An 18,951-nucleotide genomic window follows, 5' to 3' on the forward strand; every position below is an offset into this window, starting at 1 on the left:
GATGAGATGGGCTGGGGTGAGGGGTCAAGGGGGTCACCCCCTCTGAGCCTCCAGAGTGCTCAGCGCAGGGCCTGGCACACCACGGACAGTCAGTAGGTGGTAGCCGATGCCACCATCATCACCACCGTTATTGTTTTGCCCACCTCTGGGGTGGCCAGGGGCCAGGTCTTGGGCTGGCTGGTGAAACAAGTGAAACCTGGTTCCAGGAGTGGCTCTGCCCACCCTCACCTCAGCTTTCTGTCCTGGACAAGGAAGGAGTGAGCAGGTGCTCCTCAGGGCTCCCCACAGATTCATGTCCCGCCCTCCCTCCAGTACCTGGGCAGCGGGAGCCCGACGGGCAGGGCGTTGCTGTAGAGCTCAGCGCTGGGCGGGCGGCGCTTGTTGGAGCAGCGCTGCAGAAAGGTGTGCTTGTTGCGGTGCAGGTAGTCCACCAGGTCGCCGTAGCGGCAGTACTCGGTGATGATGAAGATGGGCCCTGCGGAGGGACAGGCTCAGGGACAGTCCCCGGGGGGGACTTCCCATCAGGGCCATGAGGCTAAGGAGGGGTCGCACGTGGGTCAGCAGAGAGGCTTAGGTGCCAGGCAAACCTGGACTTTTCTGACCGTGAGCAAGGCACTTAGTTTCCCTGAGCTTTACTTTCCCCATCTGTTAAATGGGGCTAGTAATACCCACCCCAAAGGGCTGCATTGAGTATTCATGAGACAATGCCTTTGTCAGCTCAGCTCAGTGCCTGGCAAGTAGCAAGCACAGGGTTAGCTGTTATTGATAAAGCTGATTCTGGAGCCCAGGATACAAAATAAACAAAGGCAACTGTTTACCAGGTTACTGTTTAAATTCAAACACGATACATTGACTTAAAGTCCATCAGTGGCAGCTTAAACATACTGGTGGAATCAAAAATTTTGAAATGTGTGATCATTGCAGACATAAATTGGCCTACGTACACAGCGTACTTCTGTATTCTGTTTTTGTTGCACAATACCGAGGAAAATCCCAAATCTCACAATAAGCAGCTGCAAATAGTGAATACATTTTTTTTTGTGGCCTAACTTGTAATCAGAGCTTCAAATAAACACATTTGGCTGGAGAGACCTTATTCTATGATCCGAGTGAAAGCAGCTCACAGTGAGCAAGCTGGTTGGTGGGCTCCAGAAGTGGGGCTATAACTCATTTCAGTGTCACATGAGCTGTCACATTTTATAGTTTTTAAAAGGTATTGTAAACAAATAAATAAGTAAAAATAAAATAAAATGTATCGTGAAAATTTTTTAAATGTCAGAGAACCCCTTGATTTGGAAGCCGCTAGGACTGGTGAACTAAAGAGTCTTTTGGTCTTGAAGGTGATGTGATTTGGTGACTTGCTAAATCCCACACCCATCTGGCTCTGTGAAGTGAGGGCACTAGACAGGGTGGGCACGAACCCTCCAGCTGGAGTGTCCTGTCCGTAAACTGAGGAGGGGGCGGGGAGGGGCCAGGCCTTGGCCGCTGGCACTTCCCCAGAATCCTCTAGGGGTGGGTTGTACCTCCTTTAGTGCAGGCCCCCAGCAGGTTGACCACGTTCAGGTGGGGCCCGAGGTGACTCATGATCTTCAGCTCCGACATGAGGGCTTGCTTCTCGCTGCTGCGGGCTGTGGCTGAGGGAGAGAGGGGGCCCTCAGGCTTGGTCCAGTCACTGAGGCCCCGCAGACACCCCACTGGAGCCTATTCTGGCTCTTCTGTCCCAGGCTGTGCTGTAAGACCCAGGTGGCCAAGGGTGATGAGGACCCGTGCACAGGAGAAGAGGAAAGAGGATGGGAGGAAGATCCCGGAGGAGGGGAGGAGGCTGCCGGAGGAGGGGGCAGGGTGAGGGAGCCTCTTTCCCAAAGCAGAATCAGGAGTGCTGCTGGCTCTGGTGTGACTGCACTTCCTGTGCCCGGAGAATCAGCGTGAGGCCTTCTCTGGGAGTGCCTGAACGTGCGGGGAGGGGGCAGGGGAGAGGTAAGGGAGGGGCGGGCTCTCAGGACTCACATTTCAGCATCTTGACGGCCACTTTCATGGTAGCCTGAGAATGGCTCAGGCCGTGAGCCGTGGCCTCCACCACCTGCCCAAAGGCCCCAGAGCCCAGGGTGCGTCCTGGGGAAGAGATGATCTCTCAGCTCCTGGAGCACTAGGAAGCTGCACCCCCCTCTACTCTCTGAGGTCAAGCTAGACATCCCTCAAGCCACCCTGGACTTAAGGTGTTTCTCCGACGGACACTCCTAAAATCACAGTGCTTCGCAGACCTTCCTGGTCTCGCCTAAGTCCTGCCTGCTTTCTGGCCCCTCTTTAGTCCCTGGAAGCCTTCTTCTCCCCACAGAGGGGAGCACAGCTCCTCCACGCCCTCTCAGCCTCTCCCGCTAGACTAAGCACAGGCCTGGCACTCAGCCTGCCCTCGATCAATACTTCCTCTCTCGCCACGAAGGGGTCCCATCTCACACCATCATTGGATCATAGGACCTCAACGCTGGATGGTCCCTGGGGGATCATCTTGCCGCCACTGTACAGAGGGCGGGGCCCTAGGGCCAGAGAAGGCAAGACGTCAGCCCTAGATCTCAAAGCTAATCATGGCAAGGCCGTGCTCAGACATCAGTGTTCCCACCCGCCTCAAGTCCCCAGACTGCCACTTGAGGCCTCCCTGGGCTGACCAAGCACAAGCTGGTCCCGCGGCAGCTCCCAGGTGGAGTCGTAAGGCAGCTGCATAGGGTCCACGTAGATGTATTCATGGCCATCAGAGCTCACAGATTCAATCACTTTCCATCGGATCTCATAGCGTGGCTTCTGCAGGACCAAGACGAGGGATGGATCATCAGAGGGGGACCACTAGGTCCAGCTCCTTATGAAACAGATGGGGCAGGAAAACCTGAAGCCCAGAAAGGATTAGGGGCATATCTGAAGCCATCCAGCAAGTTGTCAATAGAGCCAAGGCCTTCATGGGCTCCACGGGAACAGATGTCAGGGGGAGGTGGCTGAGGAGCAGCTGACGGCTGAGGAGAAGCTGACGGCTGAGGGGCAGCTGACAGCTGAGGAGCAGCTCACAGCTGAGGAGCAGCTGACGGCTGAGGGGCAGCTGACGGCTGAGGGGTAGCTGACAGCTGAGGAGCAGCTCACAGCTGAGGAGCAGCTCACAGCTGAGGGGCAGGCTCATCAGAACCTCCTCACCAGCGTCTCCCAGAACCTCGGCTGCTCCTCGGATGGGAAGAGAGGAACAGGCAGCCCTGGAAAGTAACACAAGGCAGGGACATTCTACTGGATGTGGATGGCCCCTCCCCACGCTGGATCAGTCACAGCGGGAATCTCAGAAAGATATAACCTTAAGAGTGTTGAAATCATAGGATGTTGGAGTCACAGGATTGGAATCTTAGAATGATAGAATCATGGGGTGCTGCAATCCTACAGTGGAATCACGGAATGGTGAAATCTCAGAACAGTCCATTGAAATGACAGATTAATAAGATTAGAATGTCTTTCAGTAGAATCCTGGGAGTCTCTGTGGGTCAGAGTTGGAAGAATGCTGGAGCCCGTGCAGTCCACCCTGAAGGTCCCATGCCCCGTGGCTGCGATGGGCAGGGATGATGCCTGAGCAGGACTCTGGATGGAAAGCGGGGTGCACAGCAGAGAGAGGGCACCCTGGATGGCCTGGACCAGGCCCATGTTGCCCAGGCTGCTGGGGTTGAAAGCAGCTCAAACACTCAGCATCACTTCACAGCTGAGCTCCATGCTGGGCTCCGACCATGGTCCAATCCTCCAGCAATAGGGGATGGCAGGGGGGTCCATGCAAAAAATGGTGTGCCAGTCTGCACCCATCAGGCAAGGGTGGGGCTTACCTTCTGCCAGAGCATGATGAGGATGATGAGGGAGATGATCGTGAGGACCACCAAGGCCAGGATTGCCGAGATCACCACCACCTTGAAGGGTAGGGCTGGAAGCAGAGATGAGAGCTGCTTATGAGCAAACAGGGCATGTGGCAGCTCCCCTCCCTTCAATCAACCTCTGGCACCACAAATCTCTCTCTGCCCATCCTGACCAGAATGGAACCAGCCCCATCCCCCTTTGGCCTATGATGTCAGACCCTTAGCCTCTCCCCTCTGGGCCACACCTCCAGCCCCTTGCATAAATACCCCATGGCCTTCAGTTAACTACCCCTGGATCACTACTGGCCTCCAAATCCCTTCAGCCCTTGCCAGGGTCAGTCTGGCCTGTCTGCCATAGCTCCAGATTGGATGCAAGCTCCTGACAGCTGGGCTGTGGTTTACCTCTCCTCTGAATCCACACCCTCACTGGGGCTGTCACTGCTAGGACAGAGCCTGACTGAGAGGCCAATGGACCCAATAACTGAGCTCCCACAGCCTGAGGCATCCAGACTGCAGAAAGGAGCCGGTTTCCTCTCCCATAGTGATGGTAGTTGTAAAGTACATCGAGGTGTGGGCCAGGGAACTGGGGTAACCAAGTAGGGCCAACTCTGGGCGCCCCCCCAAGCCCTGAGTCTCCTCTCCCCCCAAAGCCTCAGCCTCTTTGCTGCACATACCCACTCCTTCCCACTCCCTCCACATCCACCCTAGCCAGACCCTCACCTCCCCTGTTCTGCCCCTCTGGCCACCCATGAAGTCCCCTGGGAACTCACTCCCTCCTCCTGTGTCACCCTCCTGCCCTTCTCTGCTCGCTAGAGAGCTCTGTCCCTCCTCCTCAGGGACTCAGACCAACATCACTCCTCTCCTCCTTTTCCCCATCCTGGGAAGGAAGCCTGAATCTTCTAGGGAGCCATCTCCAAGTAGAAAGAGGGGCCTCCATCCAGCCATGGAAATTCCCCGTGGGCTGGTACATGGCTTCCCCCTCAGTGGCACACAGAAGTTTTACTTCTGCTTTGCTCAGAGCTAGTCTGCAGGTGCCCACTTGCTCATCAGGGATGTGTGTGCATGTGTGGGAGTGTGGGTGAGATAATGCATTCAAACCCATCACCCATCCCGCCACAGGGCAGGGGGAGGCAGGTCTGCGTAGAGCAGTATCTGCCTGTACAAGCCCATGGACCTACCTAAGTGTAGGCATAAGTGTGTCCAAAACACCTTGTACAGCCTTCATAGCTCTGCTTGCACTGGCTTCTGCCTTCTCCTGTAGTCCCCTCCCTTACTAGTCCCCTCCCCCTTATCTCCTCCCCCAGCCCCTAAATATATACACTCTGTTCTCCAGCCAGGTTGAATTCCTTTAATTTCTCTGAACCCACTTTGCCTCTGGGCTTTTACAGAGGCTGTTCCGTCTGACCAGAGCACCATTCCTCACCAGGCTAACTCTAGTTATCTTTCAGGTATTGACCTAAAGCTTCCTTTTACCAGGACACTTTCCTGAATCCCACAGCTGGGTATGGAGCCCCTTCTCCCTTTAGGCTTTCCCCCCAAATGCTGACCCCCACAGTGAGGTTGCCTAGTTCCTTGTCTGCCTCCTCTCTGGACCGTGGGCACTAGGAGGACAGGCAGGGCTGGGCCTTCTCCAGTGAGAAGCTGCGACCCTGTGACTATTTACTGCATGAGGAAATAGGTGAATAAATGAAGCACATGCACACAGGTCCATGCACGCACAGGGACTGGCAGGTAGCAAAAGCATCTGGGCACCGTAGGGGCTGCTCATACGGATAAGAGTTATGCATGGATGTGCACCTGCTAACAGACATGCATGGCACAGCAAGCATACGTGTACGGGGACTGGGTTGCACAGTTTTACAAAAAGGTGTGCTGCCTCTCCACGCTCACAGACGTGCACTATGCCAGTGTGCACACGTGCACGGGAGTTGTACATTGTTTGCACACTTGTATGGGGATTGTGCACCTGCATGTACACGCCTACAGACGTACACACGTGGGTTTATATACCTGCCCGGGGATTGCGGTGCTCATGTACATGGTTTACAAACATACCCTCAGTGGGTTTACACCCATAAACATGCTTGTGTACATGCTTACAGACACACGCTCTAGCTTTATGCGTGTATGTGGGGATTGCGCATTCTTCATTACATGCTTTACAAATCTACACTTGCAGGGCTTGCACCCATGTCCAAGGATCAGGCATGCTCGTGTACACAGCTTAGGACATACATACAGTGTACATACAAAAGAAGATAGCACTGTTCATTGTCATGGTATATACACACACACTCGTGGATGTACACATGTGTACCAATATTGTGCTGCTGTGCAAATGCCTGGGAAGATACACCCACACTGCTCCCGAATGCCGTGGCCCTGAATGCTGACTTTAGCCTGCTGTGGGCACACAGGCACAGTTCCAAGTACAGCAGGGTTGAGGTGGGGGTGAGGGGTCGTCAGGGGCTACGGAGGATGGAGGACTCACAATGTGGCACCACGGTGACCTCCTGAACGTCTTGGCCCAGGAGGTTGTGCAGCGTGCAGCGCACTGACAGCGGCTGATCCACACGGCGCAGGCGCAGTGTGCTCACCACCTCGAACTCCTGCTCCTCTGCCCAGTATGTCACGTTCGTCTCCAGCAGGCTCTCCTCCTCGGAACTGTTCCCCAGCGGCGTGGGAGGCAGCTCCAGCGGACACCTGCCAGAGAACCAGCCAGGTCGGCTTCCAGTCCCTTACTTCCCTATGCGGGTGGGAAAACTGAGGCCAAAAGCAGGTAGAGCCACGGGGTGGTGGTGGAAGGAAGCTGGGCGCATCCAGTTCCTTTTTCCCACTGCCTGGTCCTGAGCTGGTTCCTCCCGTGATCCCTCAACTGACCAGCAGGGGCGCTCCTACCCCAGAATTGAGAACCTGGATTGCAAAATCCACTCCCTTCCTTTGACCCTCAGGGTCAAGGTAAGGAAAGGCGACAATTTAGGTCATGCAGAGCATCTCCAAGAAGCCACATCTTCTAGGATATGGCTCTAGCCTGGAACAGTGTTCCCAGAGGAAGGTGTTGGACTAGATGACCTTCATTGGGTTCTTCCAGTCAGCTATGGGTACCCTGGGAGACCCTGGCCCAGGGTCTGCTCACCTTTTGAGGTCGCTGCAGGTAGACCAGCTGAGGTGTGGCTGGGGCATGCCCCGGCCACGACAGCGGACTGTCTGCTCCCCGCTGGCAGGGTGGCTCTCGCTCAGCTCCAGCACACGGACAGGCACTGCAGGGAGAGGGGCACGGGCCAGGAGGTGGAGAGGTCAGGATAGACAGTCAGTAAGAAAGGCCCTCAGGGAGGACCTGGTCCGAGTCTCCCTTGGGGGGAGGGGAGCTTCAGACTGCAGGTGAACATTAAATACCAGGAATCACCATGTGGAAACTGACAGATTCCCCTTCTGGGTACTTCAAAGGGAAAATCTCAGTAGGGTGCTAGTCTGTCTTTAACACCTCTCTGAGATTTGCTAATCTTCTCTTTTAACAAAGAGAGGGCAGGCCTCAGGATCAGAGCCCTGGACCTGCAAGATCATGGAGTTAGAATTTAATAGCACTGTTTTGTTTTCTCAAGAGTTTATTTTAGTGGTTGCTTTATATTTATGACATGTGATGCTGATTTTCCATTTACAGTGGAGAAGTTCACTTTTCATTCAAAATAAATTTATTTTTAGAAAGTCAATTCACAAAACATTAAGTCATAATCGTGTCATTTCTCTACTCAAAATCCTGCAGTGGCTCTTCATTTCAGTCACAGTAAAAGCCAAAGTCCATACAAGCACCCAGGAAGGCCTACACGATCTACCCTCTCCTGTCCCCTCAACTGCCCCGTCTCAGCTCTGACCTCATCTCCCACCGCTCTCCCCTTCACTCTGTTCTGGCTACACAAGGCTTTCTGCATTGCTCCTGCCTTTGCACTGCCTGGTGTGCCCTTTCCCCAAATAGCCACTTGGCTAATGCCCTCGCCCTCACCTTCTTCAAGTCTTCACACAAATGGCATCTCCATGCAGCCAATCTTGATCATGCTATTTGAAATTGTAACTCTCCCCACTCCCCTGCCCCCAGGACTCTCTACCCTCCTTACCCAGCTTTTCTGTTTGTTTGTTTTCTTTCACAGCACTTGTTACCTTCTAACCTTGTACATGGTTTGCTGTTTTTTCCCCCTACTTTTGAATGTTTATCTTCCCCGCGCTGGGATGCAAGCTCCACAATGGCAGGGCCTCAAGAACCTTGAATGGACTGGCATATTGTAGTTGCTCAATAAATATCTAATTAGTAGTATAGTGTAAATGGTGTGTGAGAAGGAAAAATCATGCCACTGGGATGTGAATGCCTGAGGTTTTGGAAACACCAATCTAGCCCAATGACCTTCTCATAAAGCTGGGGAAACTGAGGCCCAGAGAGGGGATGTGCACACAGCAGTGCTCAGTGTCAGAGCCTGGCCTAGAACCCAGCCTCCTGAGTCCTGGACTCTCTCTTCTCCTCCTCCTGTGGGTGGATGGACAGTGGAGGAATGGCGAGAGAATGGGGGTGGGAGGGTCAGGGGAAGGAAAGCAGGGTGGAAGGCTCCTCACCGTTGACCTGCAGCTGGAAGGAGAGCTGGGCTTCAGCATCCTCATGGAAGGCCCGCATGGTGTAGCGGCCAGCCTCAGCCACCTTCACCCGCACCAGTGTCAGTTCTGACACATACCTGATGAGGAGGACAGGCCAGGAGACCCAGCTGTCAGAGCTGGAAGAACTCCTACAGCCCCCACCTTCCTTGTAAAGACAGAAAAACAAGGTCCAGGGAGTGGAAGGGGAGTGCCAAGGTCACATGGGTATCAGCAGCAGTGCCAGGACTTTTGAATCCCCACCCATAGGCAGCTCCAGTGAGCCGAGAGGGAGGGTTAGGACGGATGGGGTGGGGGGCGTGGTGGAGGGGAAGCACCATCTCCATCCGTCCACGTCTCATCCCTTTCAGAAAGGCCTGACACTGCTTTATCCTAACATGCAGCACCTCAGTTCAGCCTGCTAATCTCCAGCCTCAGGGCCACCATTCTTGCATAGGTGGCAGTGGCCTGCCTGGCACCCTCTTCTCCAGTCATCCTGCCTTTTTCTCCGTGGCTGCTTCCTGCTGACTCCACCCATCACAAGGACAACTAAACATCTGGGTGATCGTATGACCAGCGTCCGTTTTCCCCTCTAGACAGGAAACTCTAGGAAGGCTGGAACTGTCTGTTCTGGTCTATGCAGCATCCCCAGTGCCTGGCACAGGCCCCTGGTAGGGCGCCTGGCATGTAGTAGGCTCTCAGGAAAGATGGGCCTCGATAGGTTTGCCAAGTAGCTTAAGGCTGTGGGCTGCCTGCCGGCTGCAGAGAATAATAACTTCAAGAATGAAGACGACAGGCAGCTGCTCACCGGGTCTCAGACACATTGCGCGTAGACAGCGCAACCTCGCCGGCGCCGGAGTCACCCAGGGTCCGGTTGTCCTTGAACCACATGACAGTGGGCGGCGGGTAGGCCTCGAACACCACCTGCAGTGTCCGGCTGCGGTGAAGCTCCGCGAATTGTACAGGGTCCAGCTCTCCCAGCAGCCGCACGTAACCGCTCTCTGCAAGGGGCGGCCGTCAGGGGCGGGGCTATGCCCGGCCTCCAATGGGGCCGCACCTCCTGGGGGCGGGGCCTCAGGCTTTAGGAACTGAACCAGCGATGGAGTTACCAGAGTTGGGGTTCAGGTTGGGACTGTGATGGACTGGAGCAGGAGCCGAATTGGGGGCTGATATTGGTTTGGGGGCTGGGTTCAAGATTGGGACTGGGGTCGTAGTGCCCTTTGGTGTGTTCTGTCTCAGGATTGTGGTGGAGATGAGTTACAGCCTGGCTGAATTTGCGGATGGGGCTGCCTGGGCCAGGGATGGCAGCTGGGATTTAGAAATCGGGTTGGGGCTCGGGTTCTGGCTAGGCGGGAAGTCTAGTTTGGGATTAGGATTGGATTGGGGGCTGGTACTGTGCTTTGGTTTTGGTTTATCCTGAAAATGGGGCTTTGGTTGGCACTAAGGCTGAGATGGATTAGAACACGGCTGACAGTACCCCAGGGCTGTGACAAGGTCTGGGTCCAGTTCAGACTGAGGGCTGGGGGTAAGCCTAAGGCACACACCGACCACGGTGACATTGATGGCCTTTTCATCTCGATGGTCGCTCACACTTTCTGATACATTGCAGATGTAGGTCCCTGAGTCTCCCAGCTCGGCGCTGGGGATGTGCAGGATAGAACGTATGTGGGGCATTTCAAAGAGGAAGTCGGTCACTGGCTCCACCAGCCGCCCACTCTGTAGGGAAAGTTGGGGCAAGCCCCCCACATCAGGAAAGGTCCAAGAAGTCAGGCTACAAGCTGAAATATCCATCCCTGCCTGTCCCTTCCTCCAACCCGTGGCCCGGCATTACCTCCATGCGTGGGTATGTCCACTCAAAGTTGACCACCTCATTCCCAGTCACAATGCACATGATGGTGATGTTCTCCCCCTGGCGGACCACAGTCTGCACCGCATTCACTGAGACGTTGATGGATGACACTGGTGGAAAGAGACTGGCTTAGGGCTGAGGAAGTCACCCCCCAGCCACCAGCGCATCCGTTTAGGGAGGGCGTGGGGGTCCAGAGAGGGAAGGGATAACTGGTGTGGAAGATTCACTCTTTCAACAAATATTTATTAAATACCTACTATTCTAGGCACTGGGGCTTTAGCAGGAAACACAACAGACAAAATTCCTGTCCTCACGAAGCTGACATTCTAGAAGGGGTAACAATTTTGAAATCAAAGTACTCTCTGGGCATCTGAGTACAGAAGAAATTTATTGAGCACAACCACGTACTCTCCATCTTCTGTTTTATTTAATCTTCACAATAATCCCACTAGGTAAGTAGTCAGTATTATCCCCATTTTACAGAGGAAGAAGCAGACTCAGAGAGATTATGTGTCTTGTGCAAAGTCACTCAGATGGGAAGTGGTAGAGCTGGGATTCAAACCCCACTGGTTCAAAGCCTGTGCCTTTGACCACCGCAGTATACAGCTCAGCTCCACCACTAATGCTTCCTGTGACCTTGGACATACTCCATCCTCTTTCTGAGCCTCAGTTTTCTCATCTGTAAAATGGGGCAACACACCTGCCTTCCAAGGCTGTAGTGAGAATTCAGTGAAAAATGGAATTGCACACTGTATTATCCAAAAAGGTCTGTACCTCTGTGGAGGGTCATACTTGCCTCTGCTGAGCACCAGGCCAGAAAGGGGGCTCACCCTGGAGGCTGTAGACATAGTAGGCGTCCGAATCCACCTCCCTGTCCCCGATGGTGGTTTTGCAGACATAGGTCTTGTCCTCAAAGGTACCAGAGAAGCCACGTTGGTGGTCATAGGCGATGGGCAGCGGGACATCCACCTTCTTCTCATGCAACGTCACCACCAGTCTCGGATCCGTCACTCGGCATGGAATTGTGGTCTCAGTTATTTCCGTGAGAAAGATGAATAGTTCCTCGGGGTCAACCGGGAGGAAGCCCACAGTGGGATCTGCCATAGGTGAAGCCAAGAATATGAGTCAGAGCAGCTGGGTTTCTGGCTATGCCCTGATTTGCTCTGTTACCTTGAACAGGTCTCTTTCTCTCTCTGGGCCTCAGTCTACCCACTACAGAATAAGCATGCTCGCAGAGGTCCCTTCTAGCTTTAGCATTTGATATGGACAGCACTGGCCTGAGAAAGAAGATAACTTGCAAGTTGAAGGGCAGCTGGTACCTGGAGCTTGGAGAATGGGGAAAATGAGATGTGGAGGCCAAGAGGGTGCGTACTGGAACCAGCTGAGAATGCAGAGTTCTTAGGAACCAGGAATGGGGTGGGCTGGCAGGGAGCAGACAAATATTCAGAGCAAGGGGTGGGAGTGAACATACTCCTGGACTGAACCAGGCTGGATTCCCTGATTCATCTGCATTTCTGAGACAGCTGTGTTTCACCATATCAGTAAGGCACTTTCTGAGCTTCCCCCAGATGCCTGCAGTTGAGAAGAGGAATAAGGGAGTGAGTACACAGGCCGGGGGCCCTCACCTGGCACAAAGATGTAGAGCCGTTTTCGCTCACTGGCCTCCAGCCCGTGGGAGCCTTTGTAGGTACAAAAGTATTCTCCTGTGTCTAGCCCAGTGACATTGGTCAGTGTCAGCACGCTGGAGAAGGTGTCGTCCTGGGTCGTGGTCATTTCCTGCGGGGGCTTCTGGGACATCCGTTCCCACACCACTGGAGCTGGACCCGAGCAGGTCAGAACAAAGGTGCTGGAGAGATTGAGGACAAGCTCTGGCCCTGGGGGTGTGATGACCAGGCCGCAGGAGGCCTGTGGTCCCAGCAACAACAGCAAGGGCAGCAACAACACCTGGCCTTTGGGAGAGGAGGCATCAGACATCAGGGCACAAGAGCATCAGCACCTCTCCCCACAGCTGACCCTGAAGAACACACCTCCCTAATCCATAGAGAACACAGACAGGAACCCATGGCTCTGAGACCTGCTTGCCCAGGGCCTGGTCTCCAGGGACTCCTTCTGGCCTCCTGGCCTCTTGATCTCAGTGCCTAGAGACCCCCAGCCTTGGAGTCCTTCTGCAGTGCAGCTTTCAGGCTGCAGGCATGTTCTCTCAAAGGCATCAGGAAATCCTCGGGAAGCAATTCCCAGGCCTCCAGTTCCTGCATTACTTCCCAGGTCACTTTCTGAGCCTCTTCCCTGCAGCTGCCCCAGATGTCCAGGTTCTGCCCCAAAGCCCAGAGACGGCCCTGCTTGGGGAAGTGGTGGCCAAGGTAGTCCAGAGTGAGGCAGACTGGGGCACGAAAGATACTGAGGCCCCTGGAGGCTGAAGGGGACTGGGGATCAGGGGATGTCAAGTGATTGGTTTCCCCTCCCCTTGCTGACACCCCCCGGGGAAGGATTCTGTAAGCCTCACCCTCCCTACCCTGGCCCACTTCGGCAGGGAACATGAGGTGAAAATAAGCACCCACTTAGATGGGTGGGTGCTCAGCCAGTGGGTCAGTCATCTTTGGGTGGGCCTTTGGCTGGTCACTGATTGCCTGGTCAGTATTTATTGCCTGGAGAAGCCCACCCAGACTTGGGAGCTTACAGCCAATGATGGGTCCAGGCAGGGAAGGGGAGTCCCCCACTGGAACCAGACTGGCCGGACTAGCACCAACGAGTGCCGACAAGAGATGGGAGACCACGGTGACTGTTGGGGAATGGGGTGGGGACTGCTGGTGAGGGGACATGCGGTGTGGAGGGCCAAGCCGAGGATTTGAGCTGATGTCTCTGGACAGGCAGAGGTTGACTGAGGCCTCTGAGCTGAGGGGTGGGCAGTGGAAAGAGGCCTCCACTGAGAGCAAGTGGAAAGGCAAGGAACTGAAGGTCAAGAGCAGAGCAGCGCCTGGGCCCTGGTGCTGGCATGCACCACCCCGCCAGCTCCAGGTCCTACTTGGTGGCTCCCCAGGGCCTTCTACCCCTGCCCCGAGTCTACCTACCTTTGAGGACAGGAGCTTGCATGGCACTCGGAGGCCGCATGGTATCCTGCAGAGTTAAACAGGGGTCAGGGCCCAGAGTAGCCAGAGGCAGCGCCAGGGCCCATCTTTGCCTGGGTCCTGCAGAGCAAGCCCCAGCCTGAGCCACCCAGCCTCTGGATCCCTCGGGCTAAAGTCAAAGGCTACTCATAGCCCCCACCAAGAGGGCACTCATGCCCAAGGAGCTCCCTCCTTGTGCCGGGCCCCTTCACAGGGTGCCTGGACCCTGCCGTGGCTCTGCCTCTACCTCCCTGATGGCCTTGGCTGAGCCCCCTGCTTCTCCCTGGGCCTTGGTTTCTCTGTATGCATGTGGGGGGTGGGTCTCCGGCTGGATGGTGTCCAGGGGCCCGCCAGCCTAACAGCCTGTCCTCCGGGTGACAGTTCCAATACCAGGCTCTTATCTGCCAGGACAAATATTTGGGAAAGTGTGATGAAAGGCCTAGGGGAGAAGGAGGGGGTAAGCCAGAACCCAGAGAACTCCCACAGCTCCACAAGCACAACAGGAAATGGAGGCGGCGTTGGGGAGGGAAGCGGGGGCTGTGGAATGTGGGGGGCACCCCCCCGCACTGGCCCCCTTTACTCAGCCCCAAGCTGCCCAGGGAGGCCCAGGAGGGAGGGGCGGGGGGCTGGGCCCAGGGGAGGCCACCCCGCACAGCACGGCTTCGGCGGTCCTTGGAAACTGTTGAATCCAAAGCCCCCACCCACACCTCCAGGGTCCAGATGGGGAGAGTGAGGCTCTGAGAGGGGAAGAAGTTTGCCCGAGGCTACACAGCGGCGCTTGTCCTGGAGGGAGACAAAGGGACTGCAATGATCGAGGTAGAAAGACAAAGACGCTGAGAGACAGAGAGAAAGGAAGCACCCGGTGACGGAGGCAGAGGGAGACAGAAGCAGGGACATGGAGAGAGATGGATCGCACCGCGTGTGTTTTTGCCCTACCCCTGCCCTTGGCAGCCCCATCCGAGGGTCCAAAATAACCATCAATAGCCAGGCTTGCAAAGGTCTGACTGCAGGATCAACAGGAAGAAGGCCAGAAGTGGGTGGGGGTCATAGAGCAAGAAATGTGGGAGAGACCAGGTGACAAGGCGACCGGGAGAGTGGGGCTCCCACCTTCCCTGAGCGGCTGCCCTGCCTGGCCCGGCTCCTAGGGCCACACACCGATTGCTCCCACTCCACTCTCATCTCACCCCTTTCAGTCCCCATTCCAGGGCTGGGATCTGGGTTTGAGCCCCAGAAGGGCTACCTCCTGCACCGTCACTATCTCAGTGGCCTCAGTCTCCAGCTCTCAAAATGGGACGATGGCAAGTATCCCACTTACAGGGCTGCATTTACACGTTAGTCATGGGACACAGGCAAGGGCCCTGGCTTGGGGATCGCCGGTCTCAGCTCTGCCCAGAGCCTTAAGAAGCTCCCTGAATGAATCTGCTCTCCTCCTCCTCGTTCTCCCCATCCCTTCAGACCAGCCTGCCTGAGGGTCCCCTCTCCGAGTTGCTTTAGACTCAAAGCCCAGCCAATGTGAGGCCCCCTCCACAGTGCCCTCCTCTCCCATCCCTCCTGCCCCAGCCCTCCAGCTGGATGCCAGGCCTCTTCCAGCAAGAGGGAGCAGCGCCGTGGCGGAGCCAGCATCCACCACAGAGGCCTATCTGTCCCTTGGTGGGTGCCCCTCTGGATCCCCCCTTCCTACCAGAGATCTCAGCCAAAGAAAATCGTTAGCAGCGGAGGCTGGGGGAGGGGGTCATTTCAGCCTCCCTGCCCCTCCCCTCCTGGCCTCCCTGGCTGGCCACACTGTTTATTATTCTAAAGGAGGAATTTGGTCGGCTGGCCTGGAGATGGGAGGTCACGGCAACTAGGACTGGCCTGGCTCTGGAAGGCTGCGGGCTGGGCCCCTGGGCGGGCAAGCGGCCTCCCCCACCACCCCCGACCCTGGCTCCTCTCCTGCTAGGCTTGGCGCTAAGGGGGCTTAGAGTCCCTGAGACTCTGAGCTGGGAGGGGCCTTCTTGAACAGGCAGCAGAGGCCCAGAGACAGACAGAGTCATGGCCCAGTCACACAGCAAAAAGACAGAATCAGGCTGCAGGGAGAGGATGGGCTGGGCAAAGGAGCTCAGGGAGAGTGTAGCCACCTTCGGGAGAGTATGGACAACCAGGGATCTTGGACTGGCTTCTCTCTTTATGAAATGAGCATTTCACATGGGGCTTCAGACCTACTCTGAGACTGAGTGTGTCTCCAGCCCTCCCTGGGACTCAGTTTCCCCATCCACACAGGGAGAGGTTTGGATGGGTCATCTCAAAGAGCCATCCTGCTCTAAAACTGCCAGAGAGAAGATTCTAGTCACTATTATTCCTGCCGGGGTGGTTTGGGGACATGGGGACTGATGAGAGGAAGGGCAACATTCCTGAGGCTGATGTAGACTGAGAATCCATAACCCATCTCATTCCATGGATTCAACCCCCTGACCATTTGGTCCCAGATTTGCTGCGTGTACTTTGACAAGTTGCTTCCGTCTCTGGACTTCAGTCTTTCAGATGACTTCCAGACAAATAAACGGGTGATGTGGACACTCAGGAGGTGGCAAGGGGAAGCGTGGTGTGGGCCACAGGCCGGTGGACTGGGAAGAACCAGAGCGGGGCTTGGGACATGACCTCCTGGGCCATCTTGGATGTTTCCCTGACACCCCCAGTTGTCCATCCAATGCCTTATAGACTTCTGTGCTTCCCAGGGGCTGCTGTATTTCCAGCCGACCCCAGAGGGGCCCAGGTGGCTGATATGGGGGTGGAGGACTTGCCTGTGACCACTGCCCTTCTTCAGGGGCAGGGCTGCGCTCCAAGGAGGAACCACCTGGGACAAGGTGGGTGTCATAGTCAAGGAGGAGGCATCCCCCTTCCTGCCACACTCTCCTGCCTGGGGAGGCCCTTGGAGCAGAGAGAGGGAGGGGACCCTCAGAGATCCCCCCCTTTGCACATGAGGCGAGTTCTCGTGATTCCTCCTATTTTGGCCAGGTTGGGGGTACAGAGGTCCAAAGATGAGGTAATTGCCCAGCTCCTCACAGTGAGTCAGAGGGACCCCCCACTTGGTCCAGGGGAGAACCCCAAGTGAGCAGAGGACCCCAAGCCCAGGAGAGCAAGCGTGCTTGAGGAGTCACTGTCAGAGCCCCAGCCTTCTCTCCTTCCTGCTCATACAAGCTTCCACTCCTTTCCCACCGCCTTAATCTAAATAAATCCAGTCCATCTTGGCCACATCCGCTAGCAGCAGCTTCCCTCCCTCGGGGTCCCGAGGCTCCCACGACACAGGCAGGCTGGGGGCGGGGGTGTGCTGCATGGCTGCCAGTGGGGGAGGCTTGCACACGGAGAGCACGTGCACACACAGCACAGGCTCCTGCCTACGCGCTCGTTCACACACTGCTCTGAAACACACCCGTGTGCAGCGGGCCCTGTGTGTGCCCAGCCCTCACGTCGGCACCAGACACGTGCACGCCCACACATGCACACACGCAGCTCCACGGCGCCCAGACTGCAGCCTCTGTGCTCTCCCACGTGCCCATGTGAGGTGCGCACATGCGCGGCAAGTCACACGTATACCCGGCAAAAGCAAAGCTGTGCACATACAACACGCACAGAGCATGTGTACACGGTACCCCAAACTCACCTGAACACACATGCACATGCGGGCACAGACAAGCCACAGATCCAACACGTGTTGTGTACTTACTGTACCAGGTGCCGTTCTGAGCACTTGACACAGATCTACTCACTTGTTCCTCAGACAACACTATGAGGTAGATACAAGGATCGTCCCATTTTAGATGGGGAAACTGAGGCAGAGAGAGCTTATGGAAGTTGCCTAGGAACACAGAGCAGAGATTGAGCCAAGGCGGACTGCTCTGCCACCATTACTCTGTTTACTGGGTTTGGCTGGGCTGAGGCCAGCAGGGACTGATGGAAACAGACCGGACTGAGGTTTATCCAGCCCAGAATGACAGGACTTGGTGATCTGATGTAGGGGGGCTGGAGACAGAGGTATCCTAAATGAGCCCCACCCCTATTTCTGGCTTAGAGTACTAGGGGGCAGGAGAGTGTGTGTGCTGGAGGCACAATACCATTTTCTGAGATGAGAATGTGGTGGAGTAGAAGGGTTGGGTGCTGGCACTGAGCTGGTTTAGAATTTGGAGGGGCTGTGCATATCTGAGTGGACAGAGGGACACTCAGTCTGGAGGTGCGGAACAAGCTGGGCAGAAATAGCAGTGAAATGGGGATGGGAGGAAGCCCTGCTTCAGGGAGAAGCGGGTGCTTCAGGCCAGCAGTCTTGGGCCAGGGATGCTCTGAATAAACAAGATGCCAGAGGGAGGAGGAGGCCCGGCCGGCCGTGGGGTCAGAGTCTTGGAATGTCAGCGCTCCGAGGCCCTCAGGGACCAGCTATCTGATCCAACCCCCTTACCGTGCCCCACTGTACAGATGGGGGAACTGAGGCTTGGAAAAGGACAGGGATAGGTCTCAGTGTTTTGACCTAGGCAATCCTGGGCTCAGTTGGCCAGTGGGGCGCTGAAGCACACCTGACTGGGCAGCCCCTGCCTCCAGCCCTGGCTCAGACGTGAGGCTGGTGGCTCAGGGCCTAGGGTTCAAACCACAGCTGCTGCTCCCTCCCTCCCCACAGCATACCAACCCCCCCTTGCCACACACAGACCTTTATATCACCTTCCCTGCATCGTCCCAGCCTAGGGGATTGGAAACAGACTCAGAGGAGGTGACTTGCTAAGTTGCTGGCAGAAGGGGGACACAGACTCCGGTCTCTAGTCCTCTCTCCTCCACGCCACAGACACTTCACAGCCCCTGACACAAACTTCGGGGACAGATCCCTGGCTGAGAGTAAGGGATGTGGGTTCTAGCTCAGCTCTGTCACCTGCTTATAAGGTCCTGCCCCTCTCTGAGCCTCAGTTTCCCCATCTGTACACAGGGTGGGCAGGGCTGTCCTAGGAACACTTCTGGGGCTGACATGGTGTGACTCTCAGGACCCTGCTCTGGAAGAAGCTGTGCTGAGTTAGAACGCTGGGGTGGGGGTGGGGTGCGGGGGAGGGGCCCCAGCCAGGATGTCATGACTCAGCTCCAAGAAGGCAGCCAGCTCCAGTCCTGGGCGTGTGTAGGGGCAAGAGGCATCTGGAGCCGGAGACTGAGTCTTCCCGTCAGCGGTTGGGAAAGTACAAGAGTGATGGCAGAGAGTGTGGCCCATGTGGGCTTACCCCAAGTGGGCTGAGTTATAGGTACAATCTTGCAACACAGGTAGGGGAACCCCATCCTGGGAGCCAGGAAGGAGAGCAGTTTCCGTTGGGTTGGGAGATAGTTACGGGCAGCGGATAGAAAGCTGGGAAGGGGCTGAGGCTATGCGGCTCCCACCTACCCCTCTCCATCCTATGCCCCTTCTGCCGCTAAAGGTTCAGCACTCCACCCTACACACTGAATCTCCCCACAGACCTCAGGATCACATGGAGGTCAGAGAGGGTGAGCAACCTGCCCCAAATCACAC

The 18,951-nt window shown here is 55.9% G+C and overlaps 1 protein-coding gene across 4 annotated transcripts in view; it reads right to left on the bottom strand.

Annotated features, from left to right (window-relative positions):
* The window catches only part of PDGFRB (platelet derived growth factor receptor beta), a 40,049-nt gene that overhangs the window by 8,912 nt on the left and 12,186 nt on the right, over positions 1-18,951 (bottom strand). Inside the window, exons 2-16 of one of the 4 annotated variants that reach the window (XM_057540692.1) lie at positions 17,186-17,274; positions 13,404-13,449; positions 11,961-12,284; positions 11,166-11,432; positions 10,318-10,445; positions 10,031-10,202; positions 9,295-9,487; positions 8,472-8,587; positions 7,006-7,129; positions 6,361-6,572; positions 3,843-3,937; positions 2,664-2,796; positions 2,008-2,112; positions 1,524-1,634; positions 316-475 (exon numbers count right to left, since the gene is read on the bottom strand). In XM_057540692.1, the coding sequence (XP_057396675.1) occupies positions 316-475; positions 1,524-1,634; positions 2,008-2,112; positions 2,664-2,796; positions 3,843-3,937; positions 6,361-6,572; positions 7,006-7,129; positions 8,472-8,587; positions 9,295-9,487; positions 10,031-10,202; positions 10,318-10,445; positions 11,166-11,432; positions 11,961-12,284; positions 13,404-13,443 (2,180 nt within the window). In that variant the 5' untranslated portion in view covers positions 13,444-13,449; positions 17,186-17,274. Of the gene's footprint in view, positions 1-315; positions 476-1,523; positions 1,635-2,007; positions 2,113-2,663; positions 2,797-3,842; positions 3,938-6,360; positions 6,573-7,005; positions 7,130-8,471; positions 8,588-9,294; positions 9,488-10,030; positions 10,203-10,317; positions 10,446-11,131; positions 11,433-11,960; positions 12,285-13,403; positions 13,450-17,185; positions 17,275-18,951 lie in introns of those variants that run through there. The other 3 variants (XM_028168137.2, XM_007188655.2, XM_028168138.2) reach the window with 3 other exon arrangements.

This window comes from Balaenoptera acutorostrata, chromosome 2, assembly GCF_949987535.1.
Source record: "Balaenoptera acutorostrata chromosome 2, mBalAcu1.1, whole genome shotgun sequence".
NCBI lineage: Eukaryota > Metazoa > Chordata > Mammalia > Artiodactyla > Balaenopteridae > Balaenoptera > Balaenoptera acutorostrata.